Below are 23940 nucleotides of genomic sequence, written 5' to 3'. Positions count from 1 at the left end.
TATTATCAATGTTTAGGGAACGCTGATCTGGCTGTAGTTATAGAGGATCAACTAAGGGGAGGTGAGATCATTGGTAAGGAGCTTAATGAGAAAGCTCTCCATGTGTTAGTTAATAAAACCTGAAACAAGGACCTTGGCATTCCCCCAGACTAGCTGCTTCAGTATCACCTGGAAACTTATTAGAAATGCAAATTATCAGGGGTCTCGAAAGATTAAGGGAATCAAAAGCAAAGCAATCTGTGATTTAAAAAGCCCCTCTAGCCCCTCTAGTGTATCTCCTATGCACACTAAAGTTTGAGCAACGCAGATTTAGAGAAACAGAGGCTGTGGTAATACATTAAGAAGTGGCTGAGCTTGACTATAGACTGAGTGGGAAGACTTTAGAATATGGCCAAATTAAAAACCACATCGCAGCTCATTATCTTTATGTCTTTGGCATAAAGTACCTCTGAATAAAGAATAAATAAGCTAACTAAGTACACATGGATAAAGAGTAATAACTTATATTTATTATGTGTTTAATAGATTTTAGAAATGGTTCCAATTTCATTACGTATAGCGTTATAGTCCTTTTCCAGATGAGGAAACTGGGACAAGGGGCCCTTAAACTAAATGTCAGATGAATAAAAATAATGAAGCTTGGATTCACACTCATAGTCAGGCACTCCAGTCTCATGTTGCCACACTACATTATGAAGAGTATGAGCCTAGGAAGCGTTTGTCACCAACAGAAGTCGGTTAAAACAGTTCTACAAACTATATAAGCTGACAGTGATTAAAAGATGGCATATGATTGCTTGGTGCCCCTGTGATGCCTGCAACACTTGAATGTGCAGTTATAGTGAAATCTCTATGACCCTGACTTGGTACTTCAGCACCAAGTTTTATGCACGACACCAAAAATGAAATTTGTATTAAATCAGATGGAAGACAAGATAGAGATTATAGAATATTTCAGACCTAAACACAACTAATCTTGACTTGAATAAATCTAGTCATGTTCCCAAGTCAAACTGCACATCTAGGCTTTAATTCAGTTTGAGCGACTTGAGTACCATATGGGCTCATCTTGATCCCCAGCACTCCCTCTGATTTGTTATATCATTGGGGAGGAGCTAGGTAATAGCTAAGTTGACTGAATCCACCAATCTGTATCTATGACTGGACTGTTGGTGGTTGGAGATGAAAGTGTTCTTCAAGATGAGTAAACACTTCATAAACAAACTTGACTTTTCTGTAACACAAGTTTATCATCTGAATAATAAAAAGATTGTAGTAAATCTCCAGAGATGCTTTTAGCCTGGCATTATTACTATCATTATTATTTTCATTCTCAGTGCTCTTACTCTCATTTTCTGATCTTACTCTTAGGGACCTGCAATCATCCAGAGGGGTAGCAGGATCAGGGGTTTATCTTTACAACTCTCTAGAACAAACCCTCTTCTGAGTCTACCCCTCTTTACTGACTCTCAGTTCCAACTCAGACAAGTAGGTAGATGGATATGTGGGGTCTGCTTATCTTTTCTTTATGCTGATACTGGTAGAAATGCAAAATACAAGACTGACACTCTTCTGATTTTTAATTTTTAAAATATTAGTGCTGCCTGTGGGTTTTAATATACTTCCCCTCTGCTGTTTTCAGTGTCTACTTTTCTATTTAAAAAGCTTAATACTGAGCTTCAAGGGTTTCCAATTAAGCTTAAGGAAAATATGAAAAGGATGAAAGTGTCTGCCGGACAACCATCCTGTTTCTTGAGACAAAAAGGTTGATTTTTGCAATATGAAGAAATAACTTGAAATAGCCTGTCTTCCCATTTCTCCAGAATCTCCCTCTTCCACTCACTCTCCTCTTCCATCTCTTTCTATTTCTTTTGTCTTTTCCTCTCAGCCTTCAAATCCATCTCTCATTTTGTAAATGTTGTTCAACTTAGGCTACCTGTATTCTTGTTCATGATAAATCATCAGGTATGAGTGGGCTTAGGACAGCTTAGCACATACAGTCCTTAGGTTCTTTTAGGTAGATCTCAGTAGCCATGGTTGTTGGTGGCAAGTGAGTGTTAACTCCGTTTCCAAAAGTTCACACAAGTACAGCTTATAATGAATGCAAGACCAAGACCAACTTCTGCTACAGATACAGACATTTACTAATGAGTAGGCACAAAACTTTATAGCCTATTCCAGAAGCTTGGTGAAGTTCCAGCTCTTCATTCTTTAAGGTACCTGAAAATAATGTCTTGCAAAAAATGGTTTTCCTGAAGCAAATATGACAGTATTTCAGTGGTAGCACCCACCTCACCATCTCTCAGAATTAAGTGACTAAGGATTGTTAGGGATCAACAATAGTACCTACCTCATATCATTTTGTAATGATTATGTGAATTAATTCATTTAAATCACTCAGAGTGGTATGCTAGAAACAAGTGTTAGTTTTTATTATTACTATTATTATGGAACAATTCATCATAGCAAAGGGTGAAAGGCCTCTTAGAGGCTCGATTTATATAGAAGTGAGGTATGTTCAGGTAAAATTTAGTTAATTCACTCATCTTTCCTATTAATGATTTCACCAAGGATAACTTCTTCCTCACTTTCATTGGACAAATTTACAAGCCCTTAATTTCACCGGTGATAACTTATTTTCAACAGATATTATAACTAATGAGCACAGCCACATCATAATTAGAGATGATAGTAGCCCAAGTCTTCTAGAAACCACCGCTGTCTTCTGTAATTCTGACTGAGATGTTGGGGCATAAATTCCTCATAAAGGCACTGACACTCTCGGGGTACAGACAGTGTTAAGAAACACTTATGTCACACTGTCTGTGCTGAATTTTTTTAGAATAAATTACAGTTAGCCAAAAACCGCGTTTCCTCTAACCAGTTCTTTAATCACCTGAGAACAATTTGTGAGATGCTGCCTCAGTTTCCCTTAGATAACACAATTGCAAGCACAAAGACTGACTAGCTGAAGAGACACAAATTAATGGGTACACACAAGCTTTATTTGCTTCATCCAGATTAGTCATGCTTTTGCCCACAATACTTTTTCTACACTATCTAGACAGAGAATTGCTCCTTGTTCCACAAAATTACAATCATTTATAACAAATATTGCTGTATCTGTAACACAGAATCCACCCTAGAACCCCCTAAGTATTGCAAAGGTACCCTAGACATCTGCCTGGAAGACTACGGCAATTTCTTCTTTTGAGGCAGCCATAAATATTTTCTCTTTAGCTCTTGAGACTACCATAAAACTAAGATTTCTGGCCTATCCTTTCTCTAACCCTGCCTTTATGTCCCAAGGCCCCAGACAATATAAGACAGGTGAGGGAGTGGGAGAGGAGGGGAAGCATCTTCCTAATTGAATGTTCTTGGGAAAGTTATTCTCAATCTTCTACCCTTATTCTATTTCTATGGCTTTTCGTTATACAAATCACTCTCCAAAATCCCAGCCCTATCCATTCCTAGCAATCAAGAGAATAAGAAATACAGTTGATCCTTGTTATTTATTTGTAGCCTGTGGCACTTTGGTGATCCTTAGCAAACATGCAGAGAATGGCAAAACATTGGTGTTCTCACTATACAGGTTCCTGGCTGAAGTTGAACAAGACTATTGGCTTGCTTCTTGTTTCAGCTCTCACACTGTAAACAAATGCGCTATTTTAGGTCTTTTTTAGCACCACATTTTTGTGCTTTACTTAGGTGACTTTGCTGTTTAAAATGACCCTCAAGCATAATGCCAAAGGGCTGTCTGATGTTCCTAAATGCAAGAAAGATGTGATGTGTCTTATGGAGAAAATACATATTAGATATCCTTCTTTCAGATATGAGTTAGAGTGCTGCTGGTCGTGAGTTCAATGTTAATGAATCAACATTATGTATTAAAGAAGGTATCATTATCATTCAGAAATACATGAAACAAGGTAATGGATTGATTCAGTCATGAAAAATGTGATCAGAGGTTTGCAGGAACCCTAGCCATATATTTTCCCATAGGAGCAATGGTTCAGTATTTGCTAATTCAGTGTTCATAGCGACTTTATTTGCCACAACTACTGTGAATAATGAGAATTGACTGTAAGTACTAAGAGACTAGATATGTTTCACATATGCTGGACACTAGAGGGAGTAGGAATGAAGACTTGACTTTTGTCCCCTTCAGGAATCTGCCATTTATTTTGGGAGGGAAGGACAGATTAACACAATATATGAGGGTATTGGAGAACAATGCAATGCTCTACATATCTTTTAGATGGAAAGCAACTGAACGTATTGTACATAGTGATCAGCTTGAGTATGTTAGACCTGTATGAGAGAAGAGACATAATGTCATCACTGCAGGGAGCATTTGATATATTTTAAAGAACACCAACATTAAATATTGCATGATATCCTTTCTACCCTGTGGGATTGTTAGGAAAGATAGAAACATGACTATTTTATAAAGGAAGCCACAGTGCCTCAGGGAAAGACTCGGTAACTAATGTGATGTAACCAGTAAATGGTGGCATCCAAAATGCAGCACAGATTTCCTAACTCCTAATCCAGTGCTCTTTCCATGCTAACACTATGAAATGTCAAATTCAGAATATGGACCTGTGGTCTTGAAAACATACTGTGTGGATGATTTTCCTTTTCTTTTTGAAGCTCTCTTTGATATTTTTAAAATGAATAATCACGACTCTTGTTAGTGAATTAAAATACATATGTTGCAAAATAACAAAAAGAATAAGAAATGACTGGGGACAAGGGCAGAAACAGTTCACAGTGGAAAATGATAGATTTTGCTTCTGCTGGTCTTTGAGCAGCTGTGGAAAGTTGAGAGACATGGCATATTTAAATAGATAAAAGCATTGTGTTTAGCAAGGCTGAACTGTTTCAATCAATATACTACTGAAGAATTACCTTTAAATATAATAAAATAAACTTTTGACAGGAAGGTGAGATGTGTGATTGATACAGGTGTGATTTGGGGGCCACTGGACACTATATAGTGGGCATCAGAGTCTCATGGTTGAATCTCAGAGTCTCATGGTTGAAAGTTTCTTTCTTTTGGCTTTAAATAGAAATAAAGACCCCCCCCCAAAAAAAAAATGGCCGACCACTGGACATGTCATAGTTTTTTATCATCTTTTGGAAACCAGGGAAATGTTTAAATCGTAGTCCCAAGTCTTAATCACCAGCTTCCAGTGTCTGTGGTCCTCCTAGCCAAGTCTACTTGTATTGCTAGATTTCTACTCTTAAATGTGTGCTGGCTTTGCTGGTCTTTCATCTAGGACACACAGCTTTCAGTTAAAGATGCTGTGTTTCATCAACAGCATATAAATGTCCTCTTTCCCTTGGGGGCACTAGATTTAGGAATTTTCATTTCCTGATGCTATTTTCTTTATAAGACAGGATGAGAGAAAGGAGGAGTTCCACCCTTAGCAAAGATCCTCACAGCGGGGCTTCCGAGAGATCTTGGAAGTTCTTAAATATTCCCAAAATACTGGCTGAAATACAAGCAATTTTATTCATGCCATTTCTTTCTTTTCTGCTTTCTTCCTGTTTCTCTCCTGACCCTTCTCTTCGTCTCTTCCCATTCTTCCACTTTCTGCCTCTTCTGCAGCTGCCAAATTAATGCATCCTTTTCCCTCCTTGTGAGTTTTGGTCCCCTGAACTTCCACTGCCTTATATGAGATATAGTATGGTAGTGGGAAGAAGAATCCATGTTATGAATAATGTATGTGATTAACAGATCATCACAACTGATGCTTGAGTACAAGGTGTCAAGCCATATTTAACAGATTGGGTTTAAACACCTGGTAGAACAAGTTTGGTCCAATAAAAAGACCCGAATTCTATCCCTTTTAAGATCTCTAAAGACACTGGTTACATCTAAACCATTGGGTAGGGGAAGGGTGCCATTTGCCATTGTAGTTCAGATGGAGGGATCACCTGGTGAAGGGAGAGTTGCTTTTTAGGTGTTCCCGTTTCGACTTACACGTGTCCCTTTGATGCGTGGAGAATGCAAGGGAGAGGCAAAGCAGGGCGATTTTCGTGGGAAGCTAGACCAGCCTCCCTCGTTACATAGGCTCGTCCTCTGCATTGCATCCGAGCTTCAGTGATTTGCTGTTTGGAGACTGCAGATTTGCATAGAGCCCCTTGCTTCACCAGCGTGTGTGGTTTTTCTTTTCTTTCTTTCTTTTTTTCTTTTTCTTTTTCTGTTTCTCTCCCTTACTCCTTCGTCCGCGTCTTCTTCTCAGCTGTCTTTCCCCCGTTCGATTCCCACTTCCTTCAGAAGGGCGCACTCTTCCCTCTGAACCCCTCGCCGGGCGTAAGTGTCAGGAGGCGGCGGACGCGGAGATTGCCTCGGGAGCAGGCGATGCGCGCCGCTGCTCCGCGCGCAGCCCGGGGGAGGCTGGCGCTAGCTGGCGAGCCAGCCGGGGCTGAATGGAGGGAAGGGGCGCCTGGATTCCATGGGGTCTGCTTCTGTCTTGAAAGGAGGTTGGGCCGGCGAAGTGGCCTCCCTAGTCCCCGCACACAAAGCTAAATGGATTTACCTAGTGGATTCGCGGTGGATGGCTGTCATGTAGAAGTGAGGACCCTCCGGGAGGAGCTTTAAACAATTTCTCGGCCCCCTACCCGCCGGCACGCACTCTCGCCCGAAACTCTTTGGGAGTATCTCTCGAGAACCTGGAGCCCTGGAAATCTGGGAGCAGCCACCCGCTCCGTGCTTGCCGTTCCCGGGGCTGCCTTTCCGGACAAGCCCCTCTCCAGCTGCATTCGCCTCGGCTATGTTTCGGATTGTTTGGGGTGCTAGGCACGGCGGACTCCAGGACCCCGAGAAGACTGTCCGAAGGAGGGAGAGGATGGGTGCCCTGGCGCGGTGAGGCGGCCGGCCCCTCAGCCCACCCCGCGCCGCCCGCTCCCCTGCGCCCTCTCCTCTCCCCGCGCCCCAAACTTTGCCTCCCGCGGCGGCTGCCCCTCGGCGGGCGCCCCGCCATGTACCAGAGGATGCTCCGGTGCGGCGCCGAGCTGGGCTCGCCCGGGGTCGGCGGAGGCGGCGGCGGCGGCGCAGGGGGGCGCCTGGCCCTGCTTTGGATAGTCCCGCTCACCCTCAGCGGCCTCCTAGGAGTGGCGTGGGGGGCGTCCAGTTTGGGAGCGCACCACATCCACCATTTCCATGGCAGCAGCAAGCATCATTCAGTGCCTATTGCAATCTACAGGTCACCGGCATCCTTGCGAGGCGGACACGGTGGGTCTGCGATGCCAAGTTCTCGCGGGTTACCCCCTTCGCTCCCCCCTTTCTACCCTGCACTCGCTCCTGGGCTCCTATGGCTCAGAGAAATGGGAGCTCGACAAAAGGGAGGTGCATTTGGGTGTGCTTGTTGCGAGACACTTATCTCTTTGAAGACAATAGAAAGGGAATGGGGGAAGGCGTCGCGGTTGTTGGTGGTGAGGGGTGGGAGGGGCGTTCCTTGTCGAGGTGCTGGGAGAGAGATGTGGGCACCTACTAAAGGACCAGCCCGGGTCGCGCGGCTGGGCCCTGCGGGAAGGGGGCGTCACTTGCCAGAAGGTCACTCAGTGGCCGGATGGGGCGCCGCGCTTAGCTAAGGGACCTGAGCACCGGAGAGAAGAGGGCTCTGCAGAACCTTTTGTCTGTGCTGTGTATGCTGCCCCACCTCCTGCCCATCTTCTCTGGCCCGGGGGAGGGAGAGATTCCAGCCCGCACATTCCTCCAAAGTGCGCCCAGACTGCAGTGACAGCAAAGCAGTCCTGGGACTCACTCAACAGGAGGCCGATTACTTTTGCCCCCACGCCTTCCCTTAATTGGAGAAGGTAGGAGGGCAACCGAGGCACCCCCTCTAATGCGGGCCAACCCTTACCAGGGATGGAGGGGACCTCTGGACACCATTCCTCTTCCATCCACTCTGCACATAAATATATGCCTTTTCCTTGGTAATTAGGCTGAGTTATTTTCTAAATGGAACAGAGAGAGGCTTGACTACACATAGCCATCTCCCTGAGGATCATGTCTGAAGGCTGTTGGAAAGAGGGAGGTCTTACTTCCTCCTTCAGTGTTTAATGCTTTCCAAGAAGGGCAAGTCATTCATTGCCAGCTGGACTAAGCCCGGAGGTCTGCCTGGAGAAGGAGAAGTTAGAGCTAAGGGAAACTATTCTCCTAATGCCCTGTCCCTTTGAAAATAGCTAGAGTGTAGAGAAAACCCTTGGTTGGCAGCTTTCTCCTCCAGAGTGACCAGCACTGTGAGGCCGGATTCCTCTAATTTTCAGATAAATGTCTATTCCAGATTTCCCGAATTGCCAAAAAGTAAAACATCAATCTGGTTTTGTGAGTCGTTCCCCACTCCCAATTTTTCTTCTCTCTCAGTGTAAAATGCACTCTTTTAGAAAGCAGAGCAAAAGTTGTGGGCACTTTCTTTATATCCATTTTCCACCTCTTTCTTGCAGGACCGGTCACCTTTCAGACTTTTTTCACCTTGGAATCCTTTGCCCCACTCCTTATGAGTTTGCTCTGCCCTGAGCAGATGCTAGTGCTACCAGGATGACCCTTTATTCCATGGATGCGGAGTGGGCGGGGGCTTCCTACCTGGGGACAATTCTGGTTAGATATGAAAAACTATAGCATAATCTAACTGAAGAGAGACCAAGTCCTAGCAAGCCCTCTTTGGGAGCACAATAGGAAAAAAAACACATCCCTGTGGGTTCTAGGAATTGATTCCTTTCTCCTTCTCCTAGTTCCCTCCCAGGAATTCTCTCCAGTTAAGAGTGTCTAGTATGGAGACAAGAGTGATGTCCCAAGCCAGGGATTCTTTGTTATAAGTAACAGAGATTAGATCCCGCTGAAAGAATAAGGAGTTTCTGGTGATCTCACCACAAGCCCACAGTATTCTAGGAGCTTGTTGCTCCCTTTACCTGAATGCAGTTCTCAACCACTGCCCTGCCTTCGTGCAGAATTATGAGAGTCCCGAGGGATGAAGGCGAGCCAGGGTGCAGGAAGGGCAGACAGAGCTAGCGGGGGTTTGTGCGGTGAGGCAGATGGGGGTATGCAGGGGGTGGGGCACCTAATTGTGCCAGTGGGGAACACTTGGCTAATAATCTCATATGCAACTTCTCCTTTTCTGTGTCTCGGCTTCTCTCCAGAGGGATGAGGCCGCTGGGAACATGGGAGAGGAGAAGACCAAGGGGCCCTGCTGCAGAGTGGGGCACTCCTTTTTCCTCTCCACTGCAGCTTCTACCCCAGTCAGGCGCCGTCTGCTGGCCTTTACAAACATTTCTTTCCCTCCAGAATACAGTGATTGTCTCTGCGTGTGAATGAAAAATCAGAGGTGCCTGTCATCGAAAAAGAGAAAGAATAGGATAGTAGAGAAAATTGTTGTGTGTATAGTGGTTGGTATTATTCTTTTGGGTCAAATAACTTTTTGTTTCCTTCAAAGGTTCTGTTGTATGGTTGTGTTTGTGTATTTTTGGAATTCTGCCCACCCTCCTTCACATTCACTCTTTTGGAAGAGGCTACACCTCTTCTGATTCTTTGTTTTTTCAATCAGAGGCACAAACTTACCTGTCAGTAATCAACCCCTGCCAAATAAAAGCTAGGTGTGAATTTCTCATACTTCATCCTTTCCCTCTTTTGAAAATAAAATTAACTTTATATAGAACAATCAAGGAACATTAGGATAAAAAATAAGCCTCTTAGGGTGAAGGATGGAGATCTGGGGTGAAGTGTGAGTGCAGAGGGACTGAGAACACGGCAGGCAGGGTGATTTCTTAAAGATAAACCTAATAAGAAAGAGGTGAGGTTGAATTTGTTGGGTCAATAGCTCTCTGAATATTTTGCTAATTGTTGGGACAAAGGACCCACAAGTAAAGAACCCTTGAGCCTAATAGATGAGGGTGAAGGGAAAGCACAAAGGTAAATGACAGTATGATAAATTCGTAGCTGAAAGTCAAGACAGGTGAAAATGAGGTTTTGTTCAAAATCTGAGACTATTGCAAATATATATGGCTAGATGAACAAATGAACTAGGCTGTTTGTTTGTATTAGAATTTCTGTGAATCATAAGACATTTTCTTTCATAATACGGAATGCATGTATATGCTTGAATGTGTAAAATAAAAATTCATGTGTGGTATATTTTAAGGAATAAAATTGAGTCTCCTATGTTTTGAAAACTGCTGGGTTGACTATCCAGGTTCATTCTTCTTCATTTTCTCATCTTGCCATGCTTCATTTGCACTATTATGAGGTGTCACTTACAAGGTTTGCAGGGTGCAGAGAGCGCTCATGGCTACCCAAGTATCTTTGTGCAAGCTGACCCAGTTGCAGAGATTATGATGAGGATTTTTTTAAGTGCCTGTGAGAAGCAGGTTTTGAGAACACTGCAGGGTCTTTTTATATTTTGCATTTGCTCAAAAACATAAATGGTGAAACTACCTCCATAGAAAAATTGTGGCTTTTTTTCTAGTTAAATAAAGGGAGAACTGTGTGACTGTAAATGATAAAAAGCAAGCCTGCTTGTAATTAAGAATGCTACTTAACGCCAACAAGAGTCCAGAATAGACCAGTGTGCTCAGCCAGTACTGCTTATGTGATGTGCCATATGTGGGGAGCATGGAATGATGTCAGTTAAATGCTTAGGTTCCCATCTCAGCTCCCAGCTTTCCTAAGTGCCTCTGCATACTTTAGAAAATTAGCTTAGAGTCTCTCAATAATTTCAGGAGATAAAGGAAGGAGAAAGCCACCAGTGCCAGCCTTTCTCCTCCCACAAATATGAGCTCCGGAAATTACATTGCCATGATTAGCTTACACTATTAAAGGGCAAAAGGGCTTTCCCAGAAGGAAGTGTTAACAGATTTTAAAAGTGTAGTTTGTAATTGAAGTTACTTAATGGTGTTATATAAGGATAATAATTTTATCTTGAATTTATAATGTTTCTTTTTCTGAGACACTTTCAGTGCACATACCAAACTTCTAAGAGGATGGGTAGGGTTTCAGAGTGAGTTTGGTTTGGATATGATTTTCCTGTAGGGATACTGAGGCATACCATAAATAGGCCAAAAGACGGAGCGAGATGTCTGATCAGAGTCAAAGAGGAATTAGAATCAAAGCCTATGGCCCATAGCCCAGAGCAATTCTATGAGCTCAGAGGTTTTTAAACTCAAACTAAGAGAGTCCTCTATGCCATTTAATGGTTGATTTCTTAAGAAATAATTACAAGATACATGGTCCAGGGTTTTGCTTCAAGCATGTTTTAACAATAACACACACTGTTAGAAAGCTGATGGTACCTCATTGGAGTCCCGCAGATTACTTCATTGATTCTACTGGGGAGGTTTTTGTTTCTCTGTTTTTCTAGGAGGCAGGAGGTTACTGTTTCATAGTATCCCTTTACTCTTTTGTGTGGCAACCAAGAGAGCTATCAAAACCTTTGACAGTATTCTCTATATTGGGGAAATACTTAGCTTTAATGTTTAATATTAATTAGCTGGTAACAAATTTATATGTGTGACCCAGAATGTTTTTGGCTATGACAATTCTGCTGAAACAGACACTGCTGTTCCACACCTTTTCCTTACTTTGGGTTCTTGGACAAAATTTTTTATCGCTTAAATATTGTTTTCAACAAGATAGCCAGCTAATATTTTTGGAAGAATCTTTGAATCAATCATGATCCAAGTAACCCTGGCACTTTAGAATAATTCTTTGGTTGTCTAAAACTTTAATAGATTTAGTTCTTAGATTGTTCATTCATTCATTCATTCATTCTTTCATTCATTCAGTAAATATATCATAAATTCCTACTATGAGCATGTGTTTGTGTTTGTGTACCATGTACCATGGAGGACCAGAGAATAATAAGGGTGAGAGTCAAGGTGAGGTTGGAGGAGGCAAGATATCTGAGGCAGAACCATCAAGACGTTTACAACTTAGTTCTTAAAATCCAAGCTATTGTTGGAAAGAGTTAATCCTTAAAGAGGCAAATTCATTTTTTTCCTTACAAATAGGTAGTTTCCAAGCATAAACGCAAAAAACATAAAGTTTATGTATATGTAGCAATCATCTGGGGCTCACCATGAAATGATCTGATAAAAACATCAAAATAGTAAATTTTATCTACACCACTTTTTATTGCCCTTCATTATTAATGTTCTAGAAAGAGCTCTTTATACAATTGTTTTCCACCACGTTGCTGCATGTATTTTTTCTAAGAAAACATACAATTTCTACTTTTCAAACAGATATAAGGCTTGTTTTGTAAATGTAGTTAAGGTAGGCATTCAATGATTTATATTTACACTAATTATAAATAATTAATGCAGATTGGTCTGGTGAGCTATTTCTCAGAAACATATGTGTGTAAAAATTTGTCCATTGCCATTTACTATCACTGTATAAATGTACTAAGCTGCTTATCTTTACTAAGAATGTTTTCTCCTTTTATAAAATGAAAATACAATCAGGGAAGAATAAATGAGACCATGAATTTAAAAAGTGCCCAGACTATAGTAGGTTCCCAATGTTGTTGTTGTTGTTGTTTGTTTGTTTTTTTGTTTTTGTTTTTTTTTTTTTAAAGAAATACTTAAAAGAGACTTCAGAGCACATGTAGGGAAAATCTAGACCTTGAAATCAGAAGACCTGAGTTCCTGTCCCAATTCAGCCAGTTATTAACTCATTGACTTCTGGAATTCAATTACCACTTTGAACATCATTTCTTTCAGCTCTAAAGTTTGAGGATTGTATCCGATTCATTTTATAGATGTGACAACAGAGATGTAAATAATTTAAGTGAACTACACTCATAGAGTCATAGCAAATTAGCAACAGAGATGGTGGTAGGACCCATATATTCTAACTCATCTTCCTCCTCCTATAGAATACTCTTCCATAAAGCCTGTGCTCCAATAGAAGGGAGAGCCTGCACTAATTCATCTACACTCTCACCTGTACACTGTATGACCAAAAGCAATCCTTTTCAGACAATTAACTGGGATTAGAGACTTGGTCTTTAAGAAGAGAATAGAGCAACAAAACTTGGTTCATATAGAAAACCAACTTTCCTCTACTGTTGACTATCACCACAGTCAGTCCTCGATGACTCATTTATACTATAGTGTGTGCCTCTTTTTAAGGAAAAAAACACAATTTATATTTTGAGATGTTAACAATCCCAGTAATAATGAGCATTACTTTTTAATATTGTTTTGTCATTCATATTCTTGTTTTGTTTTTCCGTTTCTCTTTTTTTTTTCTTTAATTGGGCTAGCAGACCTCTAAGATCATTTCCAATTCTAAGTTTCCTTTGATCATAAGGATCTCTTAAAATCCTCATGCTCTTGTTGTCTTTTCCCAGAGACGTGTTGTTTCTAAACATATTGCAACTGGAGATATTTTTGCAAAGATTAAATTCAGGTCCCTTAAGCCATCCAGTTGTCCTCATCATTATTCCAGGAGTGGCTTATTTAGGTGCACAGGGGCTGTGGTGTGGTGGTCAGGCTGAAGGTGCGTTTGGCCTACTACTTGTCTCACAACCGAGATCTCAAGAATTTCCTCTTAGAAAAGCACCTGCTTCTTTCATTTGGTCTTTTTGCCCAGCCCTTTCTGGTCTATGTAGCGTGTAGAATATCTCTCTGCATAGAAGCTTGTAATAGCCTTTTAAAATATTCCATTCTCTCACCAAATACAAGATTTTTCAGTGTTGATCATGTAACAATGCATTCCCTCAAGCTTTTGACAGAACGGAGTGAAAACAGCTATCTTTTAAGTATATATTTCCACAGTGCCTTCATGTAAAATGTCTCATTTAATCATCATCACAACCCTGGCAGGGCTTATGATCATCATTTTACTGACAAGGAAACAAATTTAAGGAGGTGATGATTATGTCAGGGTCACTTAATTAATAAGTAGCCACAGTACATTTGCTTTTCAATGACAATATGATAAAAGGCAGGGTTTTGGGGGGGGGGGGGGAAACTAACAAACAAAATCTAGTGTATCACTGTATTTAAATTAGAAGGCCTGAAATTTGTCCCAGCATTGGTACTTTCCAATTCATGTCCCAAAAAATGTTCCTCATTAAGAATAAAATTAACCACAAAAGAGTAGCTAACTCATAGTTATTAAGAATTTCAAGTCAATATAGATGTGAAATTTTTATTTGCATTTCAGTGGAAGGAATTTTATCTAATATTACCTTTTGATACTTAGTCAATAAGTACGAAGATAGAGATGGATTAATAAATGAGGACTGTTCTCAAATTCGGCTTAAAGGGTTATGCTCAGGCAGTGATAAGGAATGCTATTAATTAAATAGTAACTATTATACTAAAAAGCTTTAACACTAGAAGATGGTGATTCCCGTACAGACTTCCTTTTAATCACCAAATATACAAGCAGATAAGAAGACCCTGCTGCATTAATTGTGGGAACTTAATATCTGTGAGATTCGAGAATTTTAACTGAGGCAGTGTAGAAAGGTGTTTCTCCAGTGTATTTTCAAGATATGTGGTTATGCACATGTTAAGTTTTCTCTGAACTTTCTTTGAATCTTGTAGCCATTTTTATTGTGAAATTCAGAATATAGGGTTATTTTGGGCTCTGACATCCCCAGTTCAAATGTATTGTATAATGTGACTGACATTTTTTAAAGCAAGGTTGTGAAATTTTAAATGTTCCTATATATATTTGGTGACTTGTTTGTCAAATAATTAAAATTGGTAAAAGTATTATGATATATCTCTGAAAATCAGCAACTATAAAGAAAGAAATTAAATTAAACAGATTGTAAAGGAGTGCTTTTTAATATGTGGTAAAATACAAGGCAGTGAAATTTACTTATTTGGACATCACTTCTGCATGTTTTTAAAATAATAATAATTATTATTTTCTGAGTTGCCGTTGGACTAACAATGGTACATGTAATTATTTATGTGGTTTAGCCTGTCTTGGCTATTAGTCTTGGTTGTTAGATCTGGTCATCATGGCATATTTTTCTAGATGACTTCAGGTTTCAGAGCTGCTTAAAGAGAAGTACTATCTTTAATGATACTTAAAACAGATAATTTGGGATTCTGAAATCTTTAATTTTATGTTAAGACTGAAAAACCTAAAGTGTGGATAGTAACAGAGCATAAAGCACCTCACTAGGAGTTTATTGTGATGCTGTTCTAAAAAATACATTCAGGAAAAGTGTGGTAGCCCAGTGACACAATACTCTCACAGTAACCGATTAGCACGTTTTGAGGGGGCATGCAGCAACACATTGTTCTTTTTTTTTTTTTTCACTTTCTAATATAAAACTATCTAAGCACGTCTGAAAGAAGTATGTGGTTTTTCTGAGGAACTTGGCTTTTAAATTTTTCAAGATTCTGTATTTGTTAATTGAATGAATGCTTTAGTTCATATCTATGTATGTATATCATTTTATGTATAGTTATCCTTTTCAATTATAAAATATATTACAATCTAGTGTAGAGAAATAATACTGGAGCATGGCTAATTTAAATACCTCTGAGAATTTTTGCCTAGAAGATGTATGTAGAGATTGAACCTTCTATTTGGCTTGCAGGGCATTGTTTGATAGCTTATTTCCTTTATATTTCATACTCATTTCTGAAAGTTATCTCATGTTGGACCATTTATGCCTTCATGGTAGAAAAATTGATCATTTTCTAGATTACATCTTTCTGAAGGTGAAGCAGAGAAACTATCCTCAACATTCTAAGCTACATTTTCTTGAAGTCCACAGTTAACGTTTTCAAAATCACAATGTGCTGTATCAGTCATTTTTCATGTGTATGTGAAAGTAGTAACATATGCTGGAATAAGATGAATAATAAATTAATCTCTGTCAGCAAAGTGGCTAATTGGACATGCTGTTAAATATGCAAATAATGTATTTGGTTTCCCCACTCATTTTCTTTCTTGGGACTCGTTCTAGGTGAGATATACAGTTGTTGATGCTGCTAGTTGATAACCTTTTGTGCCATAACTAAAAGTGGTACACTCCTGATGGGCTTCTGTTAAACATCGTCATACAAAAGTCTGTGTTAATACACAAGGTATTGATATCTGGATGCCTTTAATGACTAGACTATACAAAAACAGTCTATTTATACTGTTAAAAATTTGCCTCAGTAATCTTATTTCTAAATGTAAAATTTGAGTTTTTTCTTTTTAATAGAATTAAAGTTTATTTTTTTTTACAGAATGAATTAATTCAAATCTTGGCTTATAGTGAGGAAGTGATTAAAAATATTGTGAGATTACTTCACAACCCCAATTCTTCCTCATAAAAGGCTGTGCAGAGAAAGAACTAGAGTCACATAAAATGGTAGTAAATGGCCAATTATATCATTTAGTTATTGAACAATCATTCAGTGCTTATTATATGCCAGGTGCTGTTCTAAACTCTTAATAAAATATCGATTCATTTAATCCTTACAACAACTTTATGAGATAGGTACTTTACTCTCCCATTTTACTCATAAAGATATTGAGGCACAGCAAAAGAAATAGTTAAGTCACCGAAACTGAAGTTGTGGACCCTGGATTCAAACCCAAGCAGGCCCATTAGAAAGTCCATGCTTTTGGCTGGGCACGGTGGCTCACCCCTGTAATCCCAGCACTTTGGGAGGCCAAGGAGGGCAGATCATTTGAGGTTGAGAGTTCAAGACCAGCCTGACTAACATAGAGAAACCCCATCTCTACTAAGAATACAAAATTAGCTGGGCATGATGGTCTTTGCCTGTAATCCCAGCTACTCAGGAGGCTGAGGCAGAAGAATCACTTGAACCTGGGAGGTGGAGGTTGCAGTGAGCCAAAATCAAGCCATTGCAGTCCAGCCTGGGCAACAAGAGCGATACTCTGTCTCAAAAAAAAAAAAAAAAAAAGTCCATGCTTTTAACCTCTACATTATGCTGTCAATAAACATAATTTATTCTGACTGAGCATTTTGTTTTCTCCTCTAGCTTTTATTGCCAGTGGTTCATAACAGACCCACAGAGAATGACTATCTGGATTTACTTTGTCTAATTTCCAACAAGTCATTTCTCTGAAGGTTTAATGCCTTATCTTTATCTTCCTATTAGTTTTTAGGCATTGTGATTCTTAAGTACACAGGCCATCGAGAGGCTTCCCTGTGCTTCCTTTCCTCATCACTTTATTTGTTCTGACTGATTTATTAATCTCAACTGACATCTGTCGCCACACCAAGAGTAAAGGAGTGATTGATTTAAGATGTTTATTAATGTTTATTAACTACTTTCATTCTAGTTGGCAAATACTTTCCCTACCAAATTGATAATCTGCTGTGATAATAGACTAATTTGCAAGTGCAATCATGATTTACAATTAAAAGGGAACAGTGGTGATGAGTCTGATTATATGATTATACTCTCCTGAGATGAAAGGAATCCTGCAAATGGTTAAATAAAATCGTATAATTCTGAAGGTAAGATATAGAGAAAAGGCTGATGATTAATAAATTTCTTTGAGTATTCTAATTTTAATTATGGTCTCTTAATTATGAAGCCTTGAAGATTCTAAAAATCAAATTGTGTTGTTTCTATATGGATGGTATTGTATGACTACATAGAGAATTTAAGCATCTCTACTACTCATTTTTAATGAGTTTTTATATTAGGCTATAAGTTGGAGCAACATTCAGAAAGGATGGTAAATGCTTTGAAGTTTGAGTCTCTTAACTACATTTTTAGTAAATATTATTTTGTTTCTTCAATTTAACACCAGAATTTTTGTTGTTTATTTACTGGCATTTCACACATTCCACTTAAAATAACATTACAGGAATTCTGGAATTCCCTTGTGACATAAAGGATTACTCTTTTAATTCTCATTGCATCTACTAACTATCTGACCTTGGGCAGTGTCTAAACCTCGGAACCTTGGTTTTCCCTGGAGTGAAATAGGGCCTCTGTAGGACTGTTGTGAAGACTTGATACCATGTAAACATCTGGCACAGGAACTGATAAATTGCTGCTGCCCCTCAAGTGACAGATGAACCCTTCTCCAACAGTGGGTCTTTTCTGCTCTGGAAAAAAACTAGAAAAGACTTAGCTTAGTTATAATGCAGACTCCTCTGAGCTTTTTAAAACACATTTCATTCTTATCATTCTAGACTGATTTGGTAGATTCTTTAAGTAAAAGACAAGGGGTTGAAATTGAGATCCTTTCCTGGTGTCTGATTCTTCCAAAAGAGGATAACACAGATGTTAACAAGAGGATATTGTGTAGTCACCCAACAATTTGTATCCACTTTGTCCATGTGGGAGTTAAACCAGGACACCTGCAGTGGAACTGAACTGTCAAGGCTATTGCTGCAGTTTAGTGTTGAATATTTTTCTCCTTGCTCTCTTAGAACATTCCTTTAGAATTTAGAATAGGCCTTTTGAAAATAACGGCAGGGGGTAGTGGGGAGAGGGTAAAGATGACGAGGAAAGACTTAGGAAAATTATTGCACCTTTTTTGCCCAATCAACTCTGAAAATGTCAGCAAACACAAAGCTATCTTTACCTGGCTGGATTACAGCTGCAAGAGATTTCAGTAAGAGAAACAGTACTTCCTAGCCCAGAATTGCTAATGTCACTTCTTTTACTGTGGCCATTTTGATGAATATACCATAGCCAAATGCTAAGAGTCTAGCATTTAGACAGAACACAAGCATTTCAAAATACCAAGTCAAATGAAAATGCTCAGCAACTGTAATTTAATTATCTATTTTTAAAACATAACTAGTGAATTTCTTAAAATAAATGAGTATTTTAATAGGAACTTAACATACATGTTTGAATGTTTTCATCCTCTTTCTGAAAAGAGGTTCTTTTGGGGACTGTGTATTAGACAAAATTTCATGCTAGTTTGAAGCAAATTTATTTAAGCTCTATGATCACCTGGGATGATATATATACTTTGGAACTCAATCACTTTACAGAGTGTCCCATCACTTTCTCTCCCCAGAGTCTGAAGAAAGCCTTTAAGCTGTGATATCAACAGTCAGGAGTCCTTAGGATCAGAGTAGTTCAGTCAAAGCAAGATGTGGTTGAGACAAGAAGCTGATATGATTGAAGTTGTCTATATTGCCCCTCTTCCAAGGTTAACTTATAGTGGTATGTAAGTGCCAGCAATAAGTTTAATCTATGAAACTATGTAATTTGGATTTTCTTCTAAATATCTTAAAATGAAGACGATTTTCTAGATAACGGATAATAGTGAAGAGTATCCCTGGATAAAGCGTTGACTGGCTCCTCTGGAACCAAAATGAATATAGGTCCCACCTCACATATTCATACATTCCCTAGTGTTTTGGAGACTTTTGGAGACCCTTGTGATGGAGTGCCTGCCATTTGGGAAATAGAACCTCCGAAGAATATGACTTAGCAATCTGTGCTAGGGCATTGTAGGTATTTAGAAATCAGAGAAACATTTTCCAGCAAGGAAATCAGTAAAAGCTTCATGAAAGACATAGGCTTTTAGAGAAGCACTGAAAGATGGGTATGTGGTAAGTGGAGAGAAAGGCAATCTTACGTGAGCATGAGCAGAAAACACTACTTTAACTTGTGCTTTTAAAAGAAAACAACAATGCAATAATTGCAAATTCAATTTTTGTTAGTAATTCCAGACAAATGCAGCTTACTATTGAATGAGTGACTTTGTATATATGTATGTGTATGTGTGTGTGCATATTTTGCTTAGACGTGAGGCCTGTTAAACAACATATGCCTAATCCTGATCTTAAGGAAAGGCAGTAGCAAAGAGACCTAATTCTTAGTTAAGTTGGAAAACACAGTGCTGTGCTCCCTAGACAGTGGCTGGGAGTTGCTAGAGAGAAGCATATTCTTGAATGAGGGCCAGACACACACATACAGGAAAAAAGCTCCCGAAGAGCAGGGCAGGGCTCCATCCTTCCCTTGTGGATGTCCTAACATCCTCACTATTGAAAGTCCTGCATCTGCAAAGAGAATGGTGAAGGCAAGACTTGCAGGGAGTTGACTTTCTGTTTTTACATAATTTCATTCAGTCAGCCTCCTCATTCACAATATGCAGATACTTAGGTTATTACCAAAATGTGGGTGTTTACACACTCTGCTGGCAAATCAGTGTTTTACTGAGTGCCAAGAATGCAGAGACCAATCAATCAAGTGCTTATCAAGTGCCTTCTGCTTGGAGTAGGACATTCTGTCACTCTCTGCCAAAAGACCTAAGGCCTAATAGAGGCCGTCAAGTCCATTCTCTTGTCTTTCACACTTAACCTGCCTGCCTTGTGTTCTTTCAAACACCTTCGGGAGGCCTTGCAGTATCCTAGAACAGACATAGGAAAGATGGGAACCATCTCTTTTCCATTCTCCAGTTGCTTTTCTGACACACCAGAGGCCCCATTTGTATGACGGTGTGGACTGGGTGGGCACACATCCTCCTTCATTACCGATTTCTATAGGAGCCTGATAGATGTCCTGCTAATAGTGGGGAGATGTTTGGTTCATTTTCATTTTCACATTTGTAGAGCTTTCAAGGTTTACACAGTGACTTCTTTTGTTTTAAATCATATGATATCTACACAAGCCTGTAAATTAAATATGGAAGATGGTTGCCCCATTTTGCAGGTGGGGCAACGTTGCAACCCAGTCACTTTAAGTGGCTTGACCTAGTCGCATGTTTGTAACTGGCAGAACTGGGACTATAACCCCATAAGCTGGTTTGAAGACTCCAGGGCTGCTATTGCCACCCACGTAGGGGAGCACAGGCTGTTTTTAGGCTATCCTCAAAAGATCAAAGAGATGAGTAAATTAAGGAGATCAATGATTCTGCAGGGATTCTGGGAAAGAAACACTGAAAGGGTCCAGTCTATGTGGACTTGCTAAGCTAGTAGAAAAAAAAAAAATGGGTTGGTGGCTCTTTCTGGGAAAATGAAATAAAGGTAGCAGTTGTTGGTGTGATGGCCAGGATTATTGATTGACTTTTAATATGTTTTGTTAGTGTGACGGTTTAATTTTTTTGTTGCTTATTAGTTTTTGTCTTTTGGAAAAGAAATGAGGATTCCAGTTTGAAGGATGAGCTTTCACTGGCTTTTGATCATTGTTGAAATAACTCAAAAAATATGCATACAACCCAGGAAAACACTCAGGCTGAACATCTTTGTTTAATGCTGTGATGTTTTTTAGATGAACAGTGACAAGAAGCTACATATAATGAAAATGCCCAATTACTTGCAGGAAATTATTAAAGAGCACTTGGAAAATTGAGATATTCTGTCAAAAACAATAATTTAAAGCATTTGATTCTTCATAAGAATGACAAAGAAATTTACAAAGAGAGTCTCACTTTGGAAATGCCTTTTGCTTATTATAGTATAAAGAATGATGCCTAGCTGACAAAATGGTCAACATTGTCCCTGCAGCAGAGATCTCTCCAACTAGGTGAAGATGAATGCTTTCAGGTATCATTAGTGAGCTTAGGAGATGATGTTAAGATACATCCAGTCTGTGTGTTTTTAAAGAAACGTCCTATGCTTTCAAAACAGAGCTCTAATTTTCCTGGATTAAATTTCCTGAAGACAGGAAGCGTGGTTTTTGTCATATCTCAGTGTCCAAAAGTAGATTTTCGTAGATACTCAAATGTTTGTAGAAAGATTCCTAAGTAACCTCTTCTACTCACACAGAAGCAATAATATGTTCATTCTGTTAGTCAGAACTTACTTTAAAGCTAGCTACAGTTAGCATGGTATGGTTTTTAAGCTATAATAAATTGCCTACAAAACCTAAATATTCCTCCCATTGCCTGTGATTTCACCATTTACAATTCATTTCTTAGTACCTCGATAGCTTTTATTAAAATGTGCTGTATGTTGAAGAGATGTAATACAAAGAGATATAATTAAATTTTAATTCTTAAAATTTAAACTTCTTCAGAATCACCTAAGGAGTTTACTGAAACTGCAGATGCCTAGGTTGTACCTTTAAAGACTCTATTGAGTAATTTGGGGGTAGGGCTCAAGAATTTGCATTTCTAAATATCCACTTTAAGAGATTATAATGGTCCTTGCACGATTGTTTGAGGAACACGACCTTATGCTGTTATGAACTAATATCTTCAAGTTACGACTTTTACCTAAGATCTTTGCAAGCCTCCAGCAGGTACTGTCTAAGGAGCAACTCTTAGCAGTGATGGTTTCTATTTCAGAGGATGCAGGAAAATCACTTGAATACAAGGAGAATGATGTTGGAAGTTACCTAAAACCTGATACCTTCATGTTAGTGATCAATTGCTGTTGATATACTGCTAACAAGGATACTAACAAGTGGTTAAATCTATAGCTCTTCTCTTAGAATGAACTGTTACACATAGAAAGTATTCATATAGGAAGTAGACTGCAAGAAAATTCCCTTTAAAGCCTCATAGACATAGTTTTGATGGAATAGAACATCCCTAGGAATAGCTGCTTCTTTGTTTTTGGTATGGAGTTATGCTTTTGAGGGTTATATGCATGCACACATACAACTTTTAAATCTCACTCTACATTCTCCTTTTGTCCTTCCAAATAAATACTCTTTGGTCCTCTATTCTCAATATCCTTTGAAAGGATTAGTCTATAATGCAAACTAAGGTGTTTCTTTTTATTTTTTAAGGGGAAAAAATCTCTTAATACTTAACACTTTTTCCTTTGACCAAGAAAGCTTTGATGCAGGTGTTATTTGCAGCATATATTTTATCATATCGAATTTATAAAGTTTTAGATTTTATAATGTCTTTTCCAATTTTAGCCTCCTTTTATGTTTGTGGTTTTTCAACATTAAATCTTTTATGAACTGCCTCTTTCTTGGTCTTGAATCATCTATACTTTTCTAAAAACAATGACATTATTATTGGGTTATAATTCTGCATTCTTTTTGACTTTGTATGGATGACAAAAACACCCCTAGAATCAGAAATGGAGTGCAAAGTGGGATTTTTGCAAGTAGTTACTTCCCACCCCTAATTTTACAAATGTAGACTCTGACACACAAGAATGTTAAATGTCCAGCTCTAGGTTTCTTTCCTAGCACTGTCCCTCTTTTCCTTCAGCTTTATTAATGAGTCACCCACACTCAGAATAACCTAACCATATCCAAGTGATACTTTGTGAAGAAGTTTAAATCAGGTAATTCCCGTGGCAGTAAACAACCTCTGAGAAACTGAACAAGTTTTCCACTTACAGTTTGAAAATATCTTTTTCTTTAGCTACTTTATTCATTAAAATTTTCTTGAACTGAGAGCAGTCATATTTCCTGTGTGCACCATTAAGCTGACAGTTTAAAATGGTTCCTTGCTTAATTTATATTACTGTGGAGATTTTTTTTTTTTTAATGGAGAGAAACTAACGTCTGGGTTGGGGAAGAATAGGAGTAAGTATTGGAAGGAAGGACATTCAAATGTGAAATCCCTGGGGATGCAAGGTTAAAGCAAAAGGACGTGGCCTTGTTTTAATAGTCCATCATCACTAACGAAAGAAGGAAAAGGAGAGCCTATGTTTTTAAATTCTTTCTGCCAAACTCTTTAAGGCATTTAGAGATCATAGAAATTTTAGATTTGTTATTAGCGATTATAATTATCGCTATAGAGGATTTGGAAAACAGAAGTTTGAGAACAAAAACAGAACATCCAGAATCATATCTAAAGAAAATCACTATTAAAATTTTGGTATATTCCCTTCAGTAGTTTGCCTTTATATATTTAATCATTTAAAAAAATGGAAACGTACTGTGCAGACTGTCTTGCAACCTTTTTAGAAAAACTAATAATGTATCATACACATCTTTTGTTGATATTAATTTCCTTCTATAGTATAACTATTTAGAGATTCCGTGGTATATTATCTAGACTGCACTTATTTTACCAGTTTTTTTGATATTGGACAGATAAAGTATTTCCATTAAAAA

General features: G+C 38.9%; 1 protein-coding gene across 20 annotated transcripts in view; it reads left to right on the top strand.

The window, feature by feature from the left end:
- NRXN1 (neurexin 1) overlaps positions 1-23940 on the top strand; it is a 1137472-nt gene that overhangs the window by 690247 nt on the left and 423285 nt on the right. Inside the window, exon 1 of one of the 20 annotated variants that reach the window (XM_007970680.3) lies at positions 5900-7243. The exons of 16 other annotated variants lie outside the window; for them this stretch is intronic. In XM_007970680.3, the coding sequence (XP_007968871.1) occupies positions 6991-7243 (253 nt within the window). In that variant the 5' untranslated portion in view covers positions 5900-6990. Of the gene's footprint in view, positions 1-5899; positions 7244-23940 lie in introns of those variants that run through there. 3 more of the 20 variants (XM_038006276.2, XM_038006274.2, XM_038006275.2) reach the window with 3 other exon arrangements.

Source organism: Chlorocebus sabaeus, chromosome 14 (assembly GCF_047675955.1).
Source record: "Chlorocebus sabaeus isolate Y175 chromosome 14, mChlSab1.0.hap1, whole genome shotgun sequence".
Classification (NCBI taxonomy): Eukaryota; Metazoa; Chordata; class Mammalia; order Primates; family Cercopithecidae; genus Chlorocebus; species Chlorocebus sabaeus.
This window is presented reverse-complemented; position numbering and strand designations above follow the sequence as displayed.